The sequence below is a fragment of the Monodon monoceros genome, unplaced genomic scaffold (genome assembly GCF_005190385.1).
Source record: "Monodon monoceros isolate NGI ecotype Baffin Bay Population unplaced genomic scaffold, NGI_Narwhal_1 Super_Scaffold_8, whole genome shotgun sequence".
Classification (NCBI taxonomy): domain Eukaryota; kingdom Metazoa; phylum Chordata; class Mammalia; order Artiodactyla; family Monodontidae; genus Monodon; species Monodon monoceros.
In genome coordinates this window covers 28,399,918-28,417,921 of record NW_021703785.1, presented here as the reverse complement: position 1 = coordinate 28,417,921, position 18,004 = coordinate 28,399,918, and the positions used below count along the sequence as shown (strand labels likewise).

The 18,004-nt window shown below is 36.4% G+C and overlaps 1 protein-coding gene and 1 non-coding gene across 8 annotated transcripts in view; both read right to left on the bottom strand.

The window, feature by feature from the left end:
• MYCBP2 (MYC binding protein 2) overlaps positions 1 to 18,004 on the bottom strand; it is a 276,011-nt gene that overhangs the window by 74,191 nt on the left and 183,816 nt on the right. For all 7 annotated transcript variants that reach the window (XM_029210306.1, XM_029210307.1, XM_029210310.1 and 4 more), the window contains 5 exons: positions 13,318 to 13,373; positions 9,939 to 10,054; positions 7,807 to 7,904; positions 6,710 to 6,826; positions 5,836 to 5,976 (listed from right to left, as the gene is read on the bottom strand). In XM_029210306.1, the coding sequence (XP_029066139.1) occupies positions 5,836 to 5,976; positions 6,710 to 6,826; positions 7,807 to 7,904; positions 9,939 to 10,054; positions 13,318 to 13,373 (528 nt within the window). The remainder of the gene's footprint in view (positions 1 to 5,835; positions 5,977 to 6,709; positions 6,827 to 7,806; positions 7,905 to 9,938; positions 10,055 to 13,317; positions 13,374 to 18,004) is intronic.
• Positions 7,464 to 7,536, bottom strand: TRNAG-GCC. The gene has a single exon. It is a non-coding gene; the product is annotated as a tRNA-Gly (tRNA).

Here is an 18,004-nt window from a genome sequence, read left to right as displayed (position 1 = left end):
CTGACATAAAGTGCAAGAAACATTTGCTAATTTTACCAATTACCCTGAGTAACGTTATAAGAGAGAATACCAAATGATATTTTTCCTTCATCTCTCCCCCAAATCTTCAGAGCCCCCAAATTCAGAAAAATCAGCCTACTTTCTATATGTGAACACCAATCAGCCTAAGTAGGTAGAAAGTGGTTTAATTGCACGGTGTGTTCGTAGACTCAAGTTGCTTCTGCAAGAATTTGGATAATATGGGCATTATAAAGATATCTTTGAATACTTCTAATGAGGTATCATCTACTTTCCTTGACATAAACTTTCTCTACCACTCAACCTCATTCACAATGTTAAAAGACCTCATTTTTGACAAAGAATCCAAAGAACTGGGCCTATAAGTTTCAGATCAGTAATATCTCCTACTTTAGAAGCAAACTTGCTTTCCAAAAAATTTAGGCTCTATTATAGGCAGTCAAATGTCTCCCAGGTCATGTGCATAACTGATTTTCTCTCTCTTTTTAAACATATTTTCCTTGGTATCTGAAACATTCTATTGGCTTACATTTGTAGTTTCCAAATCTTAAGAATTTTAATTTAAAATCAGCCTTCCCCAGGTATACCTTCAACATACATCACGATATTCATCCTCATTCAGCCATTAAGGTTATTAGTATTCATATTTATTTAATTGTGGAGTTCTAGCCGAAGTAATATGATTCTTATAGCTAGATTTACTTTATCCTTTTATAACTATTTATCCTTATGGCTCCACTAGATTAAGGTAGACTAAACATAAAAAAATAGGCTTTGGAATCACATCACCTGGAGTTCCAGAGCTAGCTCCACTACTTACTACTTATGATCTTGGGAGAATAGCTCTCTTCTGTCACTGGAAAAATGAGAATGATAAAAACTTAACATCAAAGGGGCACAATGAAAATTAAATGAGAGAATTAAGGTATGGAGCATAAGAGGGTCAGAAATTATTTTAAGCAGTATGATCCTGCCAAATGCCAAGAACTAAAATTTAGTATTTAACAAATGTTGAAAGCCTACCACAAGCAAAATGTAATATTTAACACTCTGGAAGAAAAAATATAAGAAGGGATTCTGAATGAGCCCTAACCCTTGAGGAGCTTAACAGAAATAAGAGGTATATAAATACAAATGGGCTAAAGGCCAAAAAAAATCCAAACTAAACATTATGGGTAGTTGGAGAAAGACATTTATAAGCCTTTTCCACTTTTACAAAGTGCTACCTGAGAAAGGAGAGAAAAAGCTAATTTCCCCAGTACTTATATGCTTTTTACCCGCAATTCTTGCTTCACACGTATCGACCATTTTTTAGTCCCCATACATAGCATGCGTCCATAACTTTGGACATCTGACTCTCTAATGTGAAATTACTTTACTTTGTCCTGGCAATTTTTCTTTAAGATTTCCTCAAATGTCACCTCCTAAGTAAAGTCACTCTATAACTTAACACAATGCAACTTAATTATCTGAATATTGTATGTCTATCCCATTACATAGTGAGTACCCCAAGATCAAGAACTGCACTCTTACTTATTTTGTATCCCTCCCCTTTGCCTCTCCACCCAACACCTATTTCCCAGCTTAGTATCTGGTACATAATAAGGACTCAATAAATATATGCTGAGTGAACAATTAATGAACTGATAACTACAGCATTATTGGGATGTACAGGGATGAGAAACGTTGACAGAAACTTTTGAGCCTGGCCAATTAGGAAAATATTAGAAAAGTTAGAAAAAAAAATGGAAGCAAAAGCATTTTAGACAAATGAAACAACGTAAAGAAAGACTCTAAGATGTAAAATTAAACAGTGTGTTCTAAAAGGGGCAACAAGTTCTAAGAGACCGTGAGCACCTCACAAAAAATAATCTGCACTCTTCATATTTATCCCTATTCTTCCCACTGATGTAAAAAATATTTTTTGATTTAAAAATATTCTAAAAAAGACATAGTCATAATATGGATGTCTAATGCTATTTAATCTCTAAACTAGAGCATTACTAAAGTACTAAAACACAGTTAAAGTCATATTTGAACTAAGTTAGGATGTGATTATTTCTTAGTAAAGTAATGATGTTTAAATAGAACTACTGCTAGGTAGGCCAAAATTTAGCTAAAGTACTTATCTACAATGAAAATGATAGTTCTACAGTATGAGTAAATAAATAAGACAGTGCAACAAAAATCATTTTAAAGCTCATTCTAAATATGACTATTTATGGTAATCTTTAAAAAAAAATAGTTCATCAAATATTTAGTCAGCGTTCAATTTCCAATCCCTACCCCCATTCTCTCCAACAGTCTGTTTGAGTCAGGCTCCAAATAGGGTACACGCACTCATGTGAATACAAAATTGTTGTAACTAGAAAAGGCTGAAGAGGTTGATGTAAGGGCTGCTCAAGGCAACTTTTTGGTACTTTTGCATCTCTTTAAGTTAGTGGCATTAGTCCTCGATAATTTCTAATTTTATTTCCAATCTCCTAGCTTTCTTTTTTTAATTGAGTAGTGCTTCACAATGGTTAGCCATAATTTATAGTTGATCTACTCACAAACGAACTGAAGTATAAAAAGGGAGAATAGGTGGCCAGCATTTTTCTAGTAGTAAATGAAGTAAGAGATGTAAAGGGAAGAAGCAGCAAGATGCGTTTGTTTAGCTCTATTAGTTCCTTGAGGAGATGAGATGGAATCATTATCCCCTCTATGTCCTATCATGCTCTGCCCTGTAGAGTAAGGTACTCATTAAAAACTTATTGACTGTATGAGAGGCCTGTCCTGGTCCTTAAAATCAAAACCTTGGAAAACTAGCCTGTTCTTGCCTATGCCAGGCTCTGACTCCGTGGGTCCTCATATAACACCCTCATTGAAGCAACTTTATACCAGATCTATGTGAAGCCCTAGGCCAGTTGTCACACATCCCCTCTGTCCTCTTTGGTCACCACATAAAATATCAACCCTTGTGTCATCTACCTGTTCTCTTTTTATACCAAAACGACTCTAGGCTTCTTCCTGATCCAACATCTAATTATTCCCATTTGTCCCATGACTTTATATTGTATCTAATGGGACTATTCTTCCAATCGTACACAAACTCTCTTTCAAACCTTGCAGGTCACAGTGTTGCCATCACTGGTATGTCTTCGTGTCAATGTGGATATCATCCAACTGCCTAGCCTTTTAGTTCTTAGACTTGGGCAGTTCCAGTGACCTTTACTTCCAACATACTTCAGCTGCCCTCTCACAGCCACATTAATGAGCCATTTCATTCAATAAAATGCTCTAAGTATGAAATCAAATTCAAATATGCTATGTTATCACAAAAATTGCCTATCTCCTTCCAGCTCTTCAAGTATAGCACACTCACTATATTAAGTCCTCTAAGTCCCCTGGACCATCCATTTGTCCTTTCACATTTCCACCTTAGGCTGGATCCCACAGTTGGTGATCTCAATTGCTCTTTCATCAGCATCTGAAATTCCCTTTTGTCCCTATTTTCCTGTCATAGCAGCTCAGGAAATTCCAGCCAATGCTATCATCTGTTTTCCTGGCTCCTTTAATGCTGGATACTTAGGGCCATGGGAGAGGAAGGGTATCCAGAATGGATCTATCCAGTGGTCCCACTGGGTCCTCAGTGGCCCAATAATCCCCAAACAAGTAATTTTTTTGTCAGATCCTGCTCCTATTTCTCTCAAACATTACTCCAAATCTTTATGGCATTTTTAAACTCTCTAGCTTAACTCAATTGTTTCAATCTCAACAGATGACTTTTCTCCCTTCTATATGGAAATCACGGTCTCCTTCAACCTCTTCCCTTCCTCCCTCAACCCTAAAAACTTACCCACTGCCATACATACCCCCTCCTCCTTCACAGAAACAACTCTCCAATGTGCCCTCAATTCTATTTTCTCCTCCTCTTTCAGCCTTCAGGTTTCTTATCTACATCTTTAATGTCCCCCTTTTCTACTGGCATCTTTCCTTTAATTTGTAAGGATCTCAAGTCACTACCATCCTTGAAATAAAGGAACCAGAAAAACCTCAGCCTTCTTAATGATACCAGATACTCTGAGTTACTTAACGTTAAAAGAGAACTCATGTCATTCTTCAACATAAAGACAAGCTAGAAAATATCAAAAACTACTTCATTTTACTTTCTATCTCCAGTATTCTTCATCTGGATTTTTCAAATAAGTCAGTGATAATCTCCTCATTCACATACCAGTGAAAAGCCATCAACGAGTATTTGTTCGGCTCACTCCATTTAGCGTTCCCTCTTACCTTTATTATGTCCTCTCTCTCTGACCTCAAGACTGCCTACTAAAAACTGTCTCTTGGCTAGAGTTTAAAAGCATCAAATAACAGAACAGCAGTGGTCCAAAATGAAGCCATGGGATTCAGAACTTCAACACACAGCACACTTCTTGCTCTTCCTTTCTACCTTTGTTTATTCTCTTGTTCTATCTGTGTGAATATCTTCCTCTTCCAAAACCACCTCCTCAAATGAGCAAACAAAGGAATTAGGAAGAAAATTTTGAAGTGGGGAAGGTAGTAAAGATAATATAATCTAATATAATGCCTTATTAGGGCCTTAAAATACACAAAACTCTAAATTGGTCAAAATTTTAAAAATATGCTGTTAACGACATAAACAAAATGGCTATTATAATTATCTCATTTAAAATATCATTTTCATAATCCTGAAGAACATTTGGTTACCATAATGAGAGGTGGGTTCAAACCATTTAAGGCCAACTTTCGAGCCACAGATGAAAAAAATCAAAAAAGCAGTAGACCAACACTCTCCAAACTTGCTTTATCACGCATCTATTTGTAAAAAGTATATAGATAGATATATCTCTCCCCACTGTACTATTATAAAACATATACAAAGGAAGAGAGAAAAGAATGAAATCAATAAATTTAAATAGAAGTTCTGTTATTTTCTTTCCCAAAGAATCATCTTGTATATACCCCTTTGGAGAACATTACTCTGAACTATTAAGGAGAAAAACAAACAATATATTAAATGATTTGATATAAAGAGCTAGTTTTATATACCGATTTTTAAGAAATTCAACTGTTTAAAACACTAAGGTTTTTTCAAAATAAAAATTTACCTGTTCTATTCATTAGCAGTGTCATAAGGAATACATTTGATGGAAATGAAAAAGAAAAAAATCACATATTTCTGTATAAATTATAAAAAGAGCTGTGGGTTCCTATCATATTTAGTGATATAGAAAACTTTTGAACACTCTAAGTATTCTACTGCACTGTCAAAGAGGCTCAGTGAATTCTCTCAGACACTAAGATTTAACTTCAACTAGAACACTACAGCACCACAAGTCTAAAAATCCACCTTATTTTAACACAGCAGTATCACATGCCAAGAAAGAAAAGATTCAAACTTAAGCAACACAGAATTACAAAATGCCAACATAAAAAAAATACATTATACATATTTCTGAAATGGATAGTAACACTGAATTCTTAAATTTTAGTTTGGAATTCATTCCAAACAGTAGTGTGAATAAGAAAGGGGAAAAAAAAATGTAACCGCTCTCCTTCCCTACCTCTGTGTAAGGAATTCAGCAGGCCTAGTTTTAATTTACTACTTCCTGCTTGTGATGGATCATAGTAAGTAGTAAGGTCCTTAGCCTTGCCAAACTCCCTCTTTATTACACAGAAGCTCTCAGAATTCAAGCACTTAAAGTTATTTAGTTGTGGTTTACCTCAGAACTGAGAAGCCTTAATTAAAGAAAGCCCTGTAATGAGGACAGAGTATACCTAGAAAGCTTTTTAAAACCGCCTTTTACTTACGTCAACAGGGACCAGAAGACTCTTCCCAAGATGCTGATTAAAAGAGAGGCACCAGGCTTCAGTGTAACCATTCATGTTAGGAACATACTTCTTTATCGTCTCATCATTCAGCCTCAGCCACACACCATCATCATTGTGGATCTACGGAATACACGCAACACAAACAAGCCACGCCCTCCTGTAACTCCTATGAGGGTAGCAAGGTCTGAAAGGCTACAAAGCAGGCAAATAATGCTGGACATGGAGATTAAGCATCTAGTTTTTGCAGAAGGTAAGAATGGGAGAAGCTTTAAGGAAAAAACCAGCAAGGAATGCCAAACAACATGATAATTCACATGGTGAGATTGTAAAAAACAATGTCACTTAGGAGTAAAAAGCACACACAAAAAATCACACTTTAAGATAAATATTTCAAACATAAAATCAGATGTTTCCCAAAAGAACTTAAGACTTTCTTTCCCTCAGTTTAGATTTTCATAATTGGAAGTTACTTGACTGTATTATTAGAAAAATGTACTGTCCAAAGTTAAGGCAATATAATAAACACATTCAAAAACAAACCACATTTTAAAAATTCAAGAAAAACTGTATTCATTTTCATTGAATCCTTGTACAGGCTCTGGCTACCATGTTAAGTGAATTCCTTTTATGCTAAAAATATAATTTTAGTTACTTTTTTTATTGATAAAGAAAAATGAATGCAATGTTTGAAACTCAATGAACAGAATTTTGAAATTCTGTGAAATGATTTCCCAAACACTACCCAAACTGCTTAGAACACATTCTAACAAACAATTTAGTAAACTTACACTGTGCAAACAATGCAAAAACTTTCTGTCCAAAATTTATTACCAAGTGTTTCCTTACAAATTACCTCATCAATGAAAGTGATGGTTCCATTGACCTTCACTATGCCTATCTGCTCACTCTGAAGGGAAGGGTGGCTACGGATACGGAGCCCTGCACTGTCCTTGGCCACAAATCTTCGAACCTGAGAAAGGCAAAGACAGACAGGTGATACAGGGGAAATCACAGAACAGAGACCTTATAAGTAAGTGGTAAGAGAGAAAATTAAACAGAATTGAAAGTATAATTCTGAGAAAGTTTCCAAAATTATTTGTAGCTGGTTTCCCTGTGCAAATAACAGTGGTTAATTTATAAAAACAACAAGAGAAAACATTTATAAAAACAACATTTTAAAAAAATGTTGTTTTTTCAAAATGTGTAAAAATGTAAATTATTGAAAAAAAATTATTAATATACGTTTATAATTTCTTTTCTAAACTTTGAAGACATGATAAAAAGGAGAAAAGAGCCATTTTTTTCCTTTCAGGAAGGTATATAAATTCTATTATCCACGTTTCATTTTTAATAAGTAGTTTACTAAAATTCCTATAGTGCTTACTCTTTAGATGTTAGGAAATGAATTTTTTCTTTTAACAGCACAGGATACGTTAACCTTGTCAACTTTATACACTCAATTTCGGTAGACGTTTTGTGAATTGTAAACTTTTGTTTTTAAAGGGTAGCTTTTATTTATTCATTTGGCTCCACCAAGTCTTAGTTGCGGCACGCGGGATCTTTCGTTGCAGCATGCGGGATCTTTAGTTGCAGCATGCAGGATCTAGCTCCCTGACCAGGGATCGAAACTGGGCCTCCTGCATTGGCAGTCCAGAGTCTTAACCACTGGACCACCAGGGAAGTCCCAATTGTAAACTTTCAATAACAGAAAGTACACAAGACCTATAAATTACTATAGCATTATACAAAGAAACCAAAAAGTACAGGTTCTACAATTGAGAAATGATTAGAATTACCATGAACTATTGTTCAAGTTCATTTAGGAATATTTAGAATTCGAATACTGAAATAAAGTAAACTATGAGGTGTTTGATGGCTACCTTGAAGCATCAATGAAGAAAATTAATAAATCTCAGACCAGTTCATGCTCTGATTTCATTCTACCCTAACCTTATTTGGTTGAGGCTCAGTCTTTGGTTTGACCAGCTGAGTTCCTGGCGGTATCATCCCTTTCGGCGGGTCTTTTACTTTTACTTCGAGGCCAGCATCTGTAAGAAAAGGAAGGGAACTGTAACACTTGAGAACACAAGGGAGGGAGGACCCTTAAACCTAACTTAATATACATTCACAGGCTATTTTAAACAATTAAAACAAATATCTGAATTCTGTCCTCTTAAGGTGATTAATATTTAATAACTAAGAGAGAAATATCTGAAAAATGACCTTAAGATTCCAAAGGGGTGTCTCAGGGGTTCAAGGAAAAGAGGAGGGGCTATGGATTATGTAAAATTATACTGAAAAATTCAAAATAATCAACAAGAAACCCTTGTGTGATCAAACGTTATCTCATAACACCCAATCGGAACACTACTCGTCATCTATACCGATCATCTCATGAGTAACAGGCAGCACAGCATGGCATCTAAGAGCTGGGCTTCTCATGTTAGACTCGGCTGTTCCCACATCTGCCACCAACTGTTTGACTCTCTGTGCCTCATTTTTTTAATCTATAAAATAGGGATGAGAATAGCACCTATCTCACTGAGATGCTGTGAGAATGAAATGATTTTAAAAATAAATATATGTAAGGTGTGTATAAAATTTTTTAGATATATATTAAATGCTATTATCATTCTCCTTATTCTAATGAATTATTATCTGTCCTTGACTGCAGTCAAGCAAGATCCTAGTCTACTAACAGTTTGGTCACCTCTGGAGAAAGCTAAGAAGGTGGGGAACAAAATGAATGATTCTAAGTAACTATGAATCTTTTTCCTCAGTGTCTTTCCAGAAAACAAATATAAGTAGATTTTTCTTATCTACTTTGTATCAGTTTCCTTTACCCGCTATTAGCCAAGAAGAAACCATTCTTGACTATCTCCACTTTTGAACTGCTGTAATGTGTGCCCCCTGCACGTCACTACTTATATTCTACTTCATGTGATTTTGTTTGGCTGTTTTACCTTACAATCATCAGTAAGTTCTCAACACTTGCCAGGAACTGTCTTACCTAGAACAATGTTTTGTCCAGAACCAGTGAAAGTTTGCTGAACTAAAGGCTTTAAAGATATGCTGAAATAAAAGAGTGCAGCAAAGGCTGCCACTAAATGTCTCTAGGATGGTATAGATGAATCTAACATATCTGATCCTATAGTTACATTAATGTATATTCTATACATCTATGGTTACAACAATGTAAAGCACCTCTTTATCTTCACTGTAAAAACAAACTACTGAAAGTTTCCCAAAGGGTATTTTGGTGGAATGTTAATCAGTATTACTTTTATCTCTAACCTGTCTCCTCTTCCCTACATGTAAGGTTCTCAAGATAAGGATTAAACAAATTTAGAGAGGATTCTTAATTTCAAGACTTCTTAGAATCCCAAATATGATAATATGAATTGTATTAATGTCTAAGATGAGACTACAATATATTGGGCTTTCTAAATCTGCCTGATCATAGGAATCCTTTTGCTTGAGGAGCATTAGGAAAGACAGTGTTATAAGGAATTCATATTGATAAACACTTGTTAGAGCTTTGTTGTCCTACTATTGTCCTATTATACGGATAGTTTAAAAATAAAGAAAAGAGAAAGATTAATGCCCAAAGGAAAAGCAGTATATTTTTCAAAGTTAGTGGTAGGTAAAAAAAATTCATCCTTTTGGCAAGTATTTATTGAGCAGCCATCATACGCCAGGCACTGAGCCAGACTGGGAGATCCAAAGATGAAAGAGGTGTCTGCTCACAGCCAGGAAGGGAAGACAGACATACCACGGGGTAGGGAGATGAGGCATGAATACGGTTATAACACAGCACGGAGGAGATCGAACCTGACCAGCCACATCAGGGAATGCAGGGAAGGAATCATGAGGGCTACAATGACCCATAAATTATTACAACATTTTAAGACCTTAACAATGCACGAATTAAGTACTCATTATAAAGGAGGATATGAAGCCCCCTAAAAGTTATGAAATCTGTCCATGTCTGTGATACATGTTAAAGGACAAACTAGAACAGAAAGAGGATTTTGATTCTAGTTCTTTGCACTAAGTAACTCACAACTTAAAAAAAAAAATACCTATTTCAATGCCATCGATTGTAACATGAATGGTGTAGAGTCCAATAGCCCCCGGAGTCCAATTTGCACAGTAAGTGCCATCGTTATTGACCCGAATCAGCATATTCTCACTGGGTCTGAAAGGAAATAAGATGGGTACTGCAACATTTACTTTTGGTTAAACAGCTGACATCATCATTAACATGTATCAGCAAACATAAAATTTCTGATTGTATTATCACAATGAATAGCAATCCTACTGTCATAGCACGTTTTCCTACTCTCCATGATTGAATTTACTTTTTCCTCCTCACCTCAAACCTCTAGCACCAGTCTTCCTCACTCTCAGCTGATCATGACCTCATCACTTTCTTCAGTGAAAAACAGAAGCAATCAGATACAACCTCGAAGTTGCAATCAGATTAAACCTATTTTCCTCTACCTCCTGTTACAATGGAAGGAGTGTCCTGGGTCTTGTCCAAAGCCAGCCACTCCATTTGTGCTGTGAATCTCATTCCGTCAGCACTTCTGTGATGCGATTATCTTGCTGTCTCTCATTCATCGTCAATTTCTCCCACTTTTCCTGGATCATTTCTATTTCTCTTTCCTTTCTATACAAACAAACTCAGAATCCTCCATCTTAAACAGCTCCCCTTGATATTACAGCCTTCCCTAATAGGGTCTCATATCTTTTTTCCCATTTACAGCAAAACTTATCTAAAGAATTACCTACAATCACTCTCCATTCCCTCATTTCCAATTCTCTTCCAAAGCTTATTACCCTCACTAGGCTTTTGCTCCCGACACTTCATTGTAATTGATCATGTCACAGTCACCAATGACCACCACGTCCCCAAATCCAATCATTGCTTCTTCATCCTCAGCAATCTCTCAGTAGCATTTGATAACAACTGACAACTCCTCCTTTCTTGAAAAATCTTTTTTTTTTGCTTCTGCAACATTTTTCTGGTTTTTCTTGTACCTCACTGGCCATTCTTTCTCAGTGTTTTGTTGGCTCTCCCTTTCCTGAGCACCCTTTAACTTATGGAATGCCCCAGGATTTGGGTCTAGATCTTCTTTTTTCTTTCAGTGTCATCTCTCTAGTTGACCAGTCATCCATTCCTCAGTTTTAAATACCATATGTATAAAGATGACTCAAACATTTATTTCTCCCCTGAATTTCAAACTGGTATTTCCCGCTGCCCTGGAAATATCCCCACTTGCATAACTAAGAGGCATCTTGGCATCTCAATTTTAATATACCCAAAGAAGAATTATTATTTCCTCCTAACCCCAGCACCCAGCAAAACAAAACACTCTTGCTCATTTCTCAGACTTTTTGATCCTCATGAAAATCATGATACCAGGGGTCAGTAACATTTTCTGTAATGGTATTTTAGTCTACTGCGCCAAGCAGTCTTTGTCACAACTTTTTAACTCTGTCACTGTAGTGTAAAAACAGCCACACGTGATACATAGGCTCATGAGCAAGGCTGTGCTCTAATATGACTTTACAAAGACACGCCTGGTTGGGTCTGCCGGCCAATCTTGGCAAACCCCTCTTCTGCTGGATAATCTATCCTGCTGCTGAAGCTGAAGAAACTTACATTCACTCTTGGATCTTCTCTTTCCTTCACCTCCCATTTCATTGTAGCAGCAGGCTGTTGGCTTTACCTTCTAAGTATATCCCGAATCCATCCACCCCCTCTTCACTTCCACCACTAAGGCCCTTCCACCGCTAGTCCAAGCCACCTTAGAGTCTCTAACTCACCTCTCTATTCCCACTCTTGCTCCCCTGAAATTCATTCTCCAGAGAGCAGCCACAGTGATCTTTTTAAAACTATAAATCAGATTATATCACTCTCCTGCTAAAAGCCCTCCAAATAAATTTCTTACAAGAAAACTCAAACTTAACACAGCCTACCAGTCCCTATGTAATATGGCCATCGCCTGGTTCTCTGATCTCATCTTCCACCATTTTCTTTCCTGCTCACTATTCTCCAGCCCCACTTTCTGTTCCTCAAAGACATCAAGCTCCATCTAAGCCAGATTTTCTCTTCCCCAAATCTTTACACAACCAACTACCATCTAGCTCTCCACTCAAATAACGCCTCCTCAAACAGCCCTCCCCTGCCATCCAATACTTTGGTGACCTGTCCCATCCCCATCACTCTCTATCAAATACCCTTATTTATTATTACTATGTAGTTTACTTATTTATAGTTTGTTTCTCCACAGAAATGTATCTGCCATGAGAACCAGCACCTTCTCTATCTTGTTCATAGAAATATCCCAGTGCCTTCCAGAGTAGATGCCTAATAGTATTTGCTGAAATAATAAATGCATTCACTTTGACAAGAGACTTTTAAAATTGAGTTTAAAATGCCCAATGCATAGAAAAACCTATTTATAGGCAAATGGCCAATTTGTTCTTATTTAACATGCTATACCTACAGAGTCCATATTTAGTTTACAAAAATCATATGCTTCCACTGAATGGACATTTTGTAACTAAAACTAAGCCAGAGACAAAATGCTACTTCCCTATTCCTAGACAAAGATACATTCTCAAAACTTCGCTATTTGGACAGAACACTTTCTAGATTGTGCATTAAAACTCTACTTTGCATACGTACCAGAGTAAAGTCATAGTAACCTGTTAATTTCTAATAAGTCATTGATACATGATAAATACAAGTACTTATGCTGTTTCAGATTCACTTCAGAGCTTTTTCTAAATTCTATGGAGGTGGTCTGTCTAAAGTACAATCCATCTAATAAGTTTTTCCAAGCAACTGTTTTAAAAAGTACTTCTCCTAACAAGCAACTAAAATAGTAAGCCAAAAACTCTGTTTCAGAAAATCTGCTTCAATCTGGAGTTAAAAGAATTACCCAGGGGCTTAAAAATAAAGGACTTCATAACTGAAAATACAAATACAACATATACTGAAATCGCTCTGCCACTCATTAGGTGAAGGAGAGAGGGAAACAAAAAGAGAAAAAACAAAGTAACTAATGTTTTACAAGCCAATTTATATACTTTTAGCTACTAGTTATTTCTTTATTACCTTAGTATTATGTAACATATTGGCAGTACTATAGTTCAATATAAATACATTCTACCTGTGAATCTACACATTATAAAACCTGTTGTAAATCTCTACCAGGGGATATGGGGATATATGTATACATATAGCTGATTCACTTTGTTACAGAGCAGAAATTAACACAACATTGTAAAGCAATTACACTCCAATAAGGATGTTAAAAAAAAATCTCTACCAGGAATTTTTAAATCCTATATTTATTTATAGAAAATAAGGTTGGAACGCAGGGTGATCTTAGTTATAAGCAGTTGGCAACACATGTTTTGGCTACGCTTTGAGAAAATGATCCTCACCTCTTAGGAGTTGGTGATGCAAAACGCAGTTCTTCAAATGAGTAATTTTCATAAACCTTTAAGAAAGAGATGAGCAAGAATCACAAAATCATTAGAAACATTCTTAACTAATGCACTGATAGAACATTCAGTAAGTGGTGCTGAGACAACTGGTTATCCATACAGGAGAAAAAGAAAAAACTCAATTACCTACATCACACCATTTACAAAAATAAATTCTAGGTGTGTTAAAGACATAGATGTAACAAATAAAACATCAACAAATTCAGAAGAAGAAAAAGGTAATATGTTTTGAGCACATTAAAATTTTAAATTTCTCCAAGACAATGACACTATAAAGAAATGGCAAAGTTAAGCCTTCACCTGGGAGAAGGGGATTCGTAATTCATTTAACCTTAACAGGATATGAATCCATAATATATACAGAACAAATCAATACAAAAGACAGAAACAACACAAAAGAAAAGTGAGTAAAGGCAAGTCACTGAAGAGGGAAATCTGAAAGGCCAATAAACATTTGAAAAGTTATTCAACTAGACTGCGGATCAATAAAATGCAAATTAAAACAACAAGATGATCCTATCCCAGTCATCAAGTTGTGCTGGTAAGAACCAAATGCTGGTGGGAACACGAAGTACCTAGCATTTTGATACGTTGCTCATGGGCATATAAATTTTGGCAATATTTAATATAGCTGAAGACAGGTATGTCCTACTATCCAGCAGTTCCACTTCTAGATATACATCTTAGAAAAACTCTCGCTCATGTGCAAAAGGGGACATATACGAGGATGTTTATTTCAATACAATTTACAGTAGTGAAAAAAACTAGAAACAACCTAAATGCCCATCAGAAGAGGAATGAACAAATTATGGAACAGTAATACACTGGAATACTTCAAAGCAGATAAACTGAATGCACTACAGCTACATGACTAAACCTTAAAAACAATGTTGGACAAACACTGGCAAAGTGATGGGTGCATATGATACCATTTTTATAAACTTCTGAAAAACACACAAAATTCTAAATACTATATTCCTTATAGATTAATTTGTACTCAGTAAAATACAAAAAAATGTATCTGGGGAAGAAGAACCACTAATTACCTTCAGGACAGTGGTTACCTCTAGGGAAGGGATGGGAATGGATCCAGGGAGAAGGGTTTACAGAGGGTTGCAATTGTACTGTTAACAATCTGTTTCGTAACAGAAATAACAAAAAGATCTGAAAAAGTTTGGTGAAATGTAAAGATAAAAATGGGTTGTAGGTACATGAAACTTGTTGCATTATTTCCAATACTTTTATATTCCTGCAGCAATTCCAAATTAACCTTTCAAGGTTCAGGTAAAGTTCTCCAATTGTTCATTCATTTCTAACTACTACTATACTTACAGCAAAGAGAAGCACACCCACACCACTCACAAGCCCCCTTCCTTCGCCCCACCCTCGCTTTTTTCATGAAAGTGATTTAGAAATGACCTAGCTTCTGTCACCTACTAAAAAGTTCCAAGTGAGGAAAATGCAGTTTCAGGGTAAGTCTAACAAGATTACAACGGTGTTAATAGCAGGAAAACTCAAGTTTCCAGATTCACAGTACAATGGGTTTTCTACTCCAACAATTTCCCTCAAATACATATTATTCTATTTAACAATGAAAGGATAGATCATATCTCACTTTTACATCCTCCACCATATTTAGTTCACTACTGGGTAGCACACGGTATCTGTGAATGGCTGATGTAAGAGAATCCCCTTTCCTGGAACGTGAATTAATATCTCAAAGAGACAGTTTGGAAATGGTATTCTGTAACTGCCTTAACCTGGGCCTCTCAGAACATTCCTGAAATACTGAATTCAGTTCTGGTAACTAGATTTTCAAAAGAAATTACACAAACCTAAGTATGTTCATAGGAAACTAAAAGAATAATTAGGGAGGTAAGGAGTCCAGAAACTAAATCTCTTAAAAAAAAGTTGAAATGAATGAGAATATTTAGCTTCAAATTCTTTAATCGTGGACAACGCATCCAAAACTCTAGCTTTTCAGTTCCTTTATTTCTTCAACCTCAATAATCTCAACTTCAACTTTGTTTCAGCCACTCGTACCAAAAGTCACAGACCTGTGATGTTACTCAGAACTGTTCAATCTCTGATACCAAAATAAAATGGCCTGCTCCATTCTCTGCCTCCATAACTCCTACCATATCTATTCTTAGATTTCTAGTCCTTCTCACCTCCTTAAATTTCTCTCTCTGAATCCACTTTTATTTTCCCTTCCAAACCAGCTGGGTTCCGCTGTCTTTTCTTTAACCACCATATGCTCAACTTCCTTCTCAGTCACTGCTCTTTTGTTGAACTATCTGGCACAAGGTCCATGCCGACTCAATCCAAATGATTATCTTATTCGAGTTCATAAGACTCACGCTGCACTGTTAACACAGGATCTTCAATTCAACTGATTCTCCAAGGATGTCTGATAAGTCTTTTCTGATCAGTTTCTCTCCGTTCTCTACAATGACTATTTCATTTTTTCCCTTTGTTTCAAAATCTTGACCCTAAGATTAATCACTCCCATCTCCAATCTAAAACATATAATTGCTATCATAAATAATTCTTTGCTGCACAACCTACAAATTTATTAGCAATTGTATTAATTCTTTTCTTCTCCCTCTCCTGGTACAGTGAAAGATGCAATACTCCTCCTATGTACAGCCAATCCCTCCACCTGAGCAACAGATACTATTATTATCTCTTGGAGTATCTACATTGTTCCCTTCTTCTCAATTGTCTCCTCTTCAGTATTAAAACATGTCTTTCTATATTCAGTCTCAGACTGTAAAGCCTTCACTCAATCCCATTTCCTCTGTTCCTTTTTATAACCAAACACCTTGAAAGACTTATCTACATTCGTTTTGTCTTTAGCTATCTTCACTTCTTCTTCATCTACAAATTAATCAACTGACTACGCCTCTAAAGCTGCTCCTGCCAAGATCACTGATCACTGCTAGATCCTTTTCAGGACTTCACTCTGCAGCCTAACATTGTTAACCCATCTTAAACAGCTTTCTGTGACTTTCAGGACATGGCATAAGGTAGTTGGGGGAAGTACGAAAATCAAATCTGGAATCAGACTCTCCGTCATTGTGTGCCCTTGGGCAAGTTATTCAACCTCTCTGTGCTTCAGTTTCCACATGTGTAACATGGGAATAAGAAATAGTCATTTATAGGGTTGTTATGAGGATGAAATGAGTTGCCATATGCAACATGGGGGGAAAAGGGGCAAAGGTAAGAGCTGGTGTCCTACTTTGTACTAGCCCTTTGGCTAGTATTCTTGCCAATGTTGTTTCCATTTTCATTTCTTTCTTTTTTTTTTTATTTATCTGTCTTGTAAATCAATATTTCTCAAAGTATAGCTTTTGAACCTGAATCATTCTGCATATTTGTTTTATACGTGAATTTTGGAACCTCTTTTCAGACCTACTGAATCTAAATCTTTGGATGGTGGGAAAATCTCCGTTTTAAATAAGTGCTCCACGGGGTTTCCCTGGCAGCGCAGTGGTTAAGAATCTGCCTGCCAATGCCGGGGACGTGGGTTCGAGCCCTGGTGTGGGAAGACCCCACATGCCGCGGAGCAACTAAGCCCGTGCACCACAACTACTGAGTCTGTGCTCTAGAGCCCACGAGTCACAACTACTGAGCCCACGTGCCACAACTACTGAAGCCCGCATGCCTAGAGCTCGTGCTCCGCAACAAGAGAAGCCACCGCAATGAGAAGCCCACGCATCACAATGAAGAGTAGCCCTGGCTCGCTGCAACTAGAGAAAGCCCGCGCGCAGCAATGAAGCAATTATTTATAAAAATAAATAAATAAATTTATTTTAAAAAGAAAAATAAATAAATAAGAGCTCCAGATGATTCTGATGTGGACAAATGTTTGAGAATCACTGATATTGATGTTCCTCAGGACCCGGTCCTGGAACTTCCCTCTCCTCTCGCCACGTTAGATAGAGATCATCTGTTTCCATAATTTCATGAGTAATACAAGTACTGATGATTCTCCAATTCTTTTCTTGAAGTAAGACTGTGATCACTTCAGGTTTGTAGTTCCAACTTCTTTTTATATATCCTCACATGGATATTTCAGAGATATCTAAAACTCATCACATCAAAAGCTGGACCTGTTATCTTCCTCAACCAAAATCTGCCCCTTCTCCAACATTATCAATCTCACTACTCAAGCTCAAAGTGTGAACTCCATTTTTTATTTCCTACCTTTCTCTTTACCCCATATCCATTAGCCACTAAGTCTTAATCTATCCTAAATATCTCTTGAATCTGCCCTAATTGACAACTCTCTAGTCCAAGGGATCAGTATATCTCACCAGATTAAGGCAACAGTCTCCTAAAGCGACTTAAACCAAACCATGTCCCTTGATTATCCTCCCAACTACATTCTCCATATTCCACCATGATCTTTATAAAACACAAATCCAATCATGCCATTCCTCCAACTGAAAGCCTTCAATGGCTCACCACTGCTCTCTGAAAATAGCATAATTCCTATCTTCTATTTCAAGTAACAACCATCTTGATAATTTAGACTAACATTGCCTCTAAAGATAACTAAAAAAGCTGGACAAAAAAAATTTTTTTTTTAAATCTATCTAAAGGCACCAAAGAGGTAAAA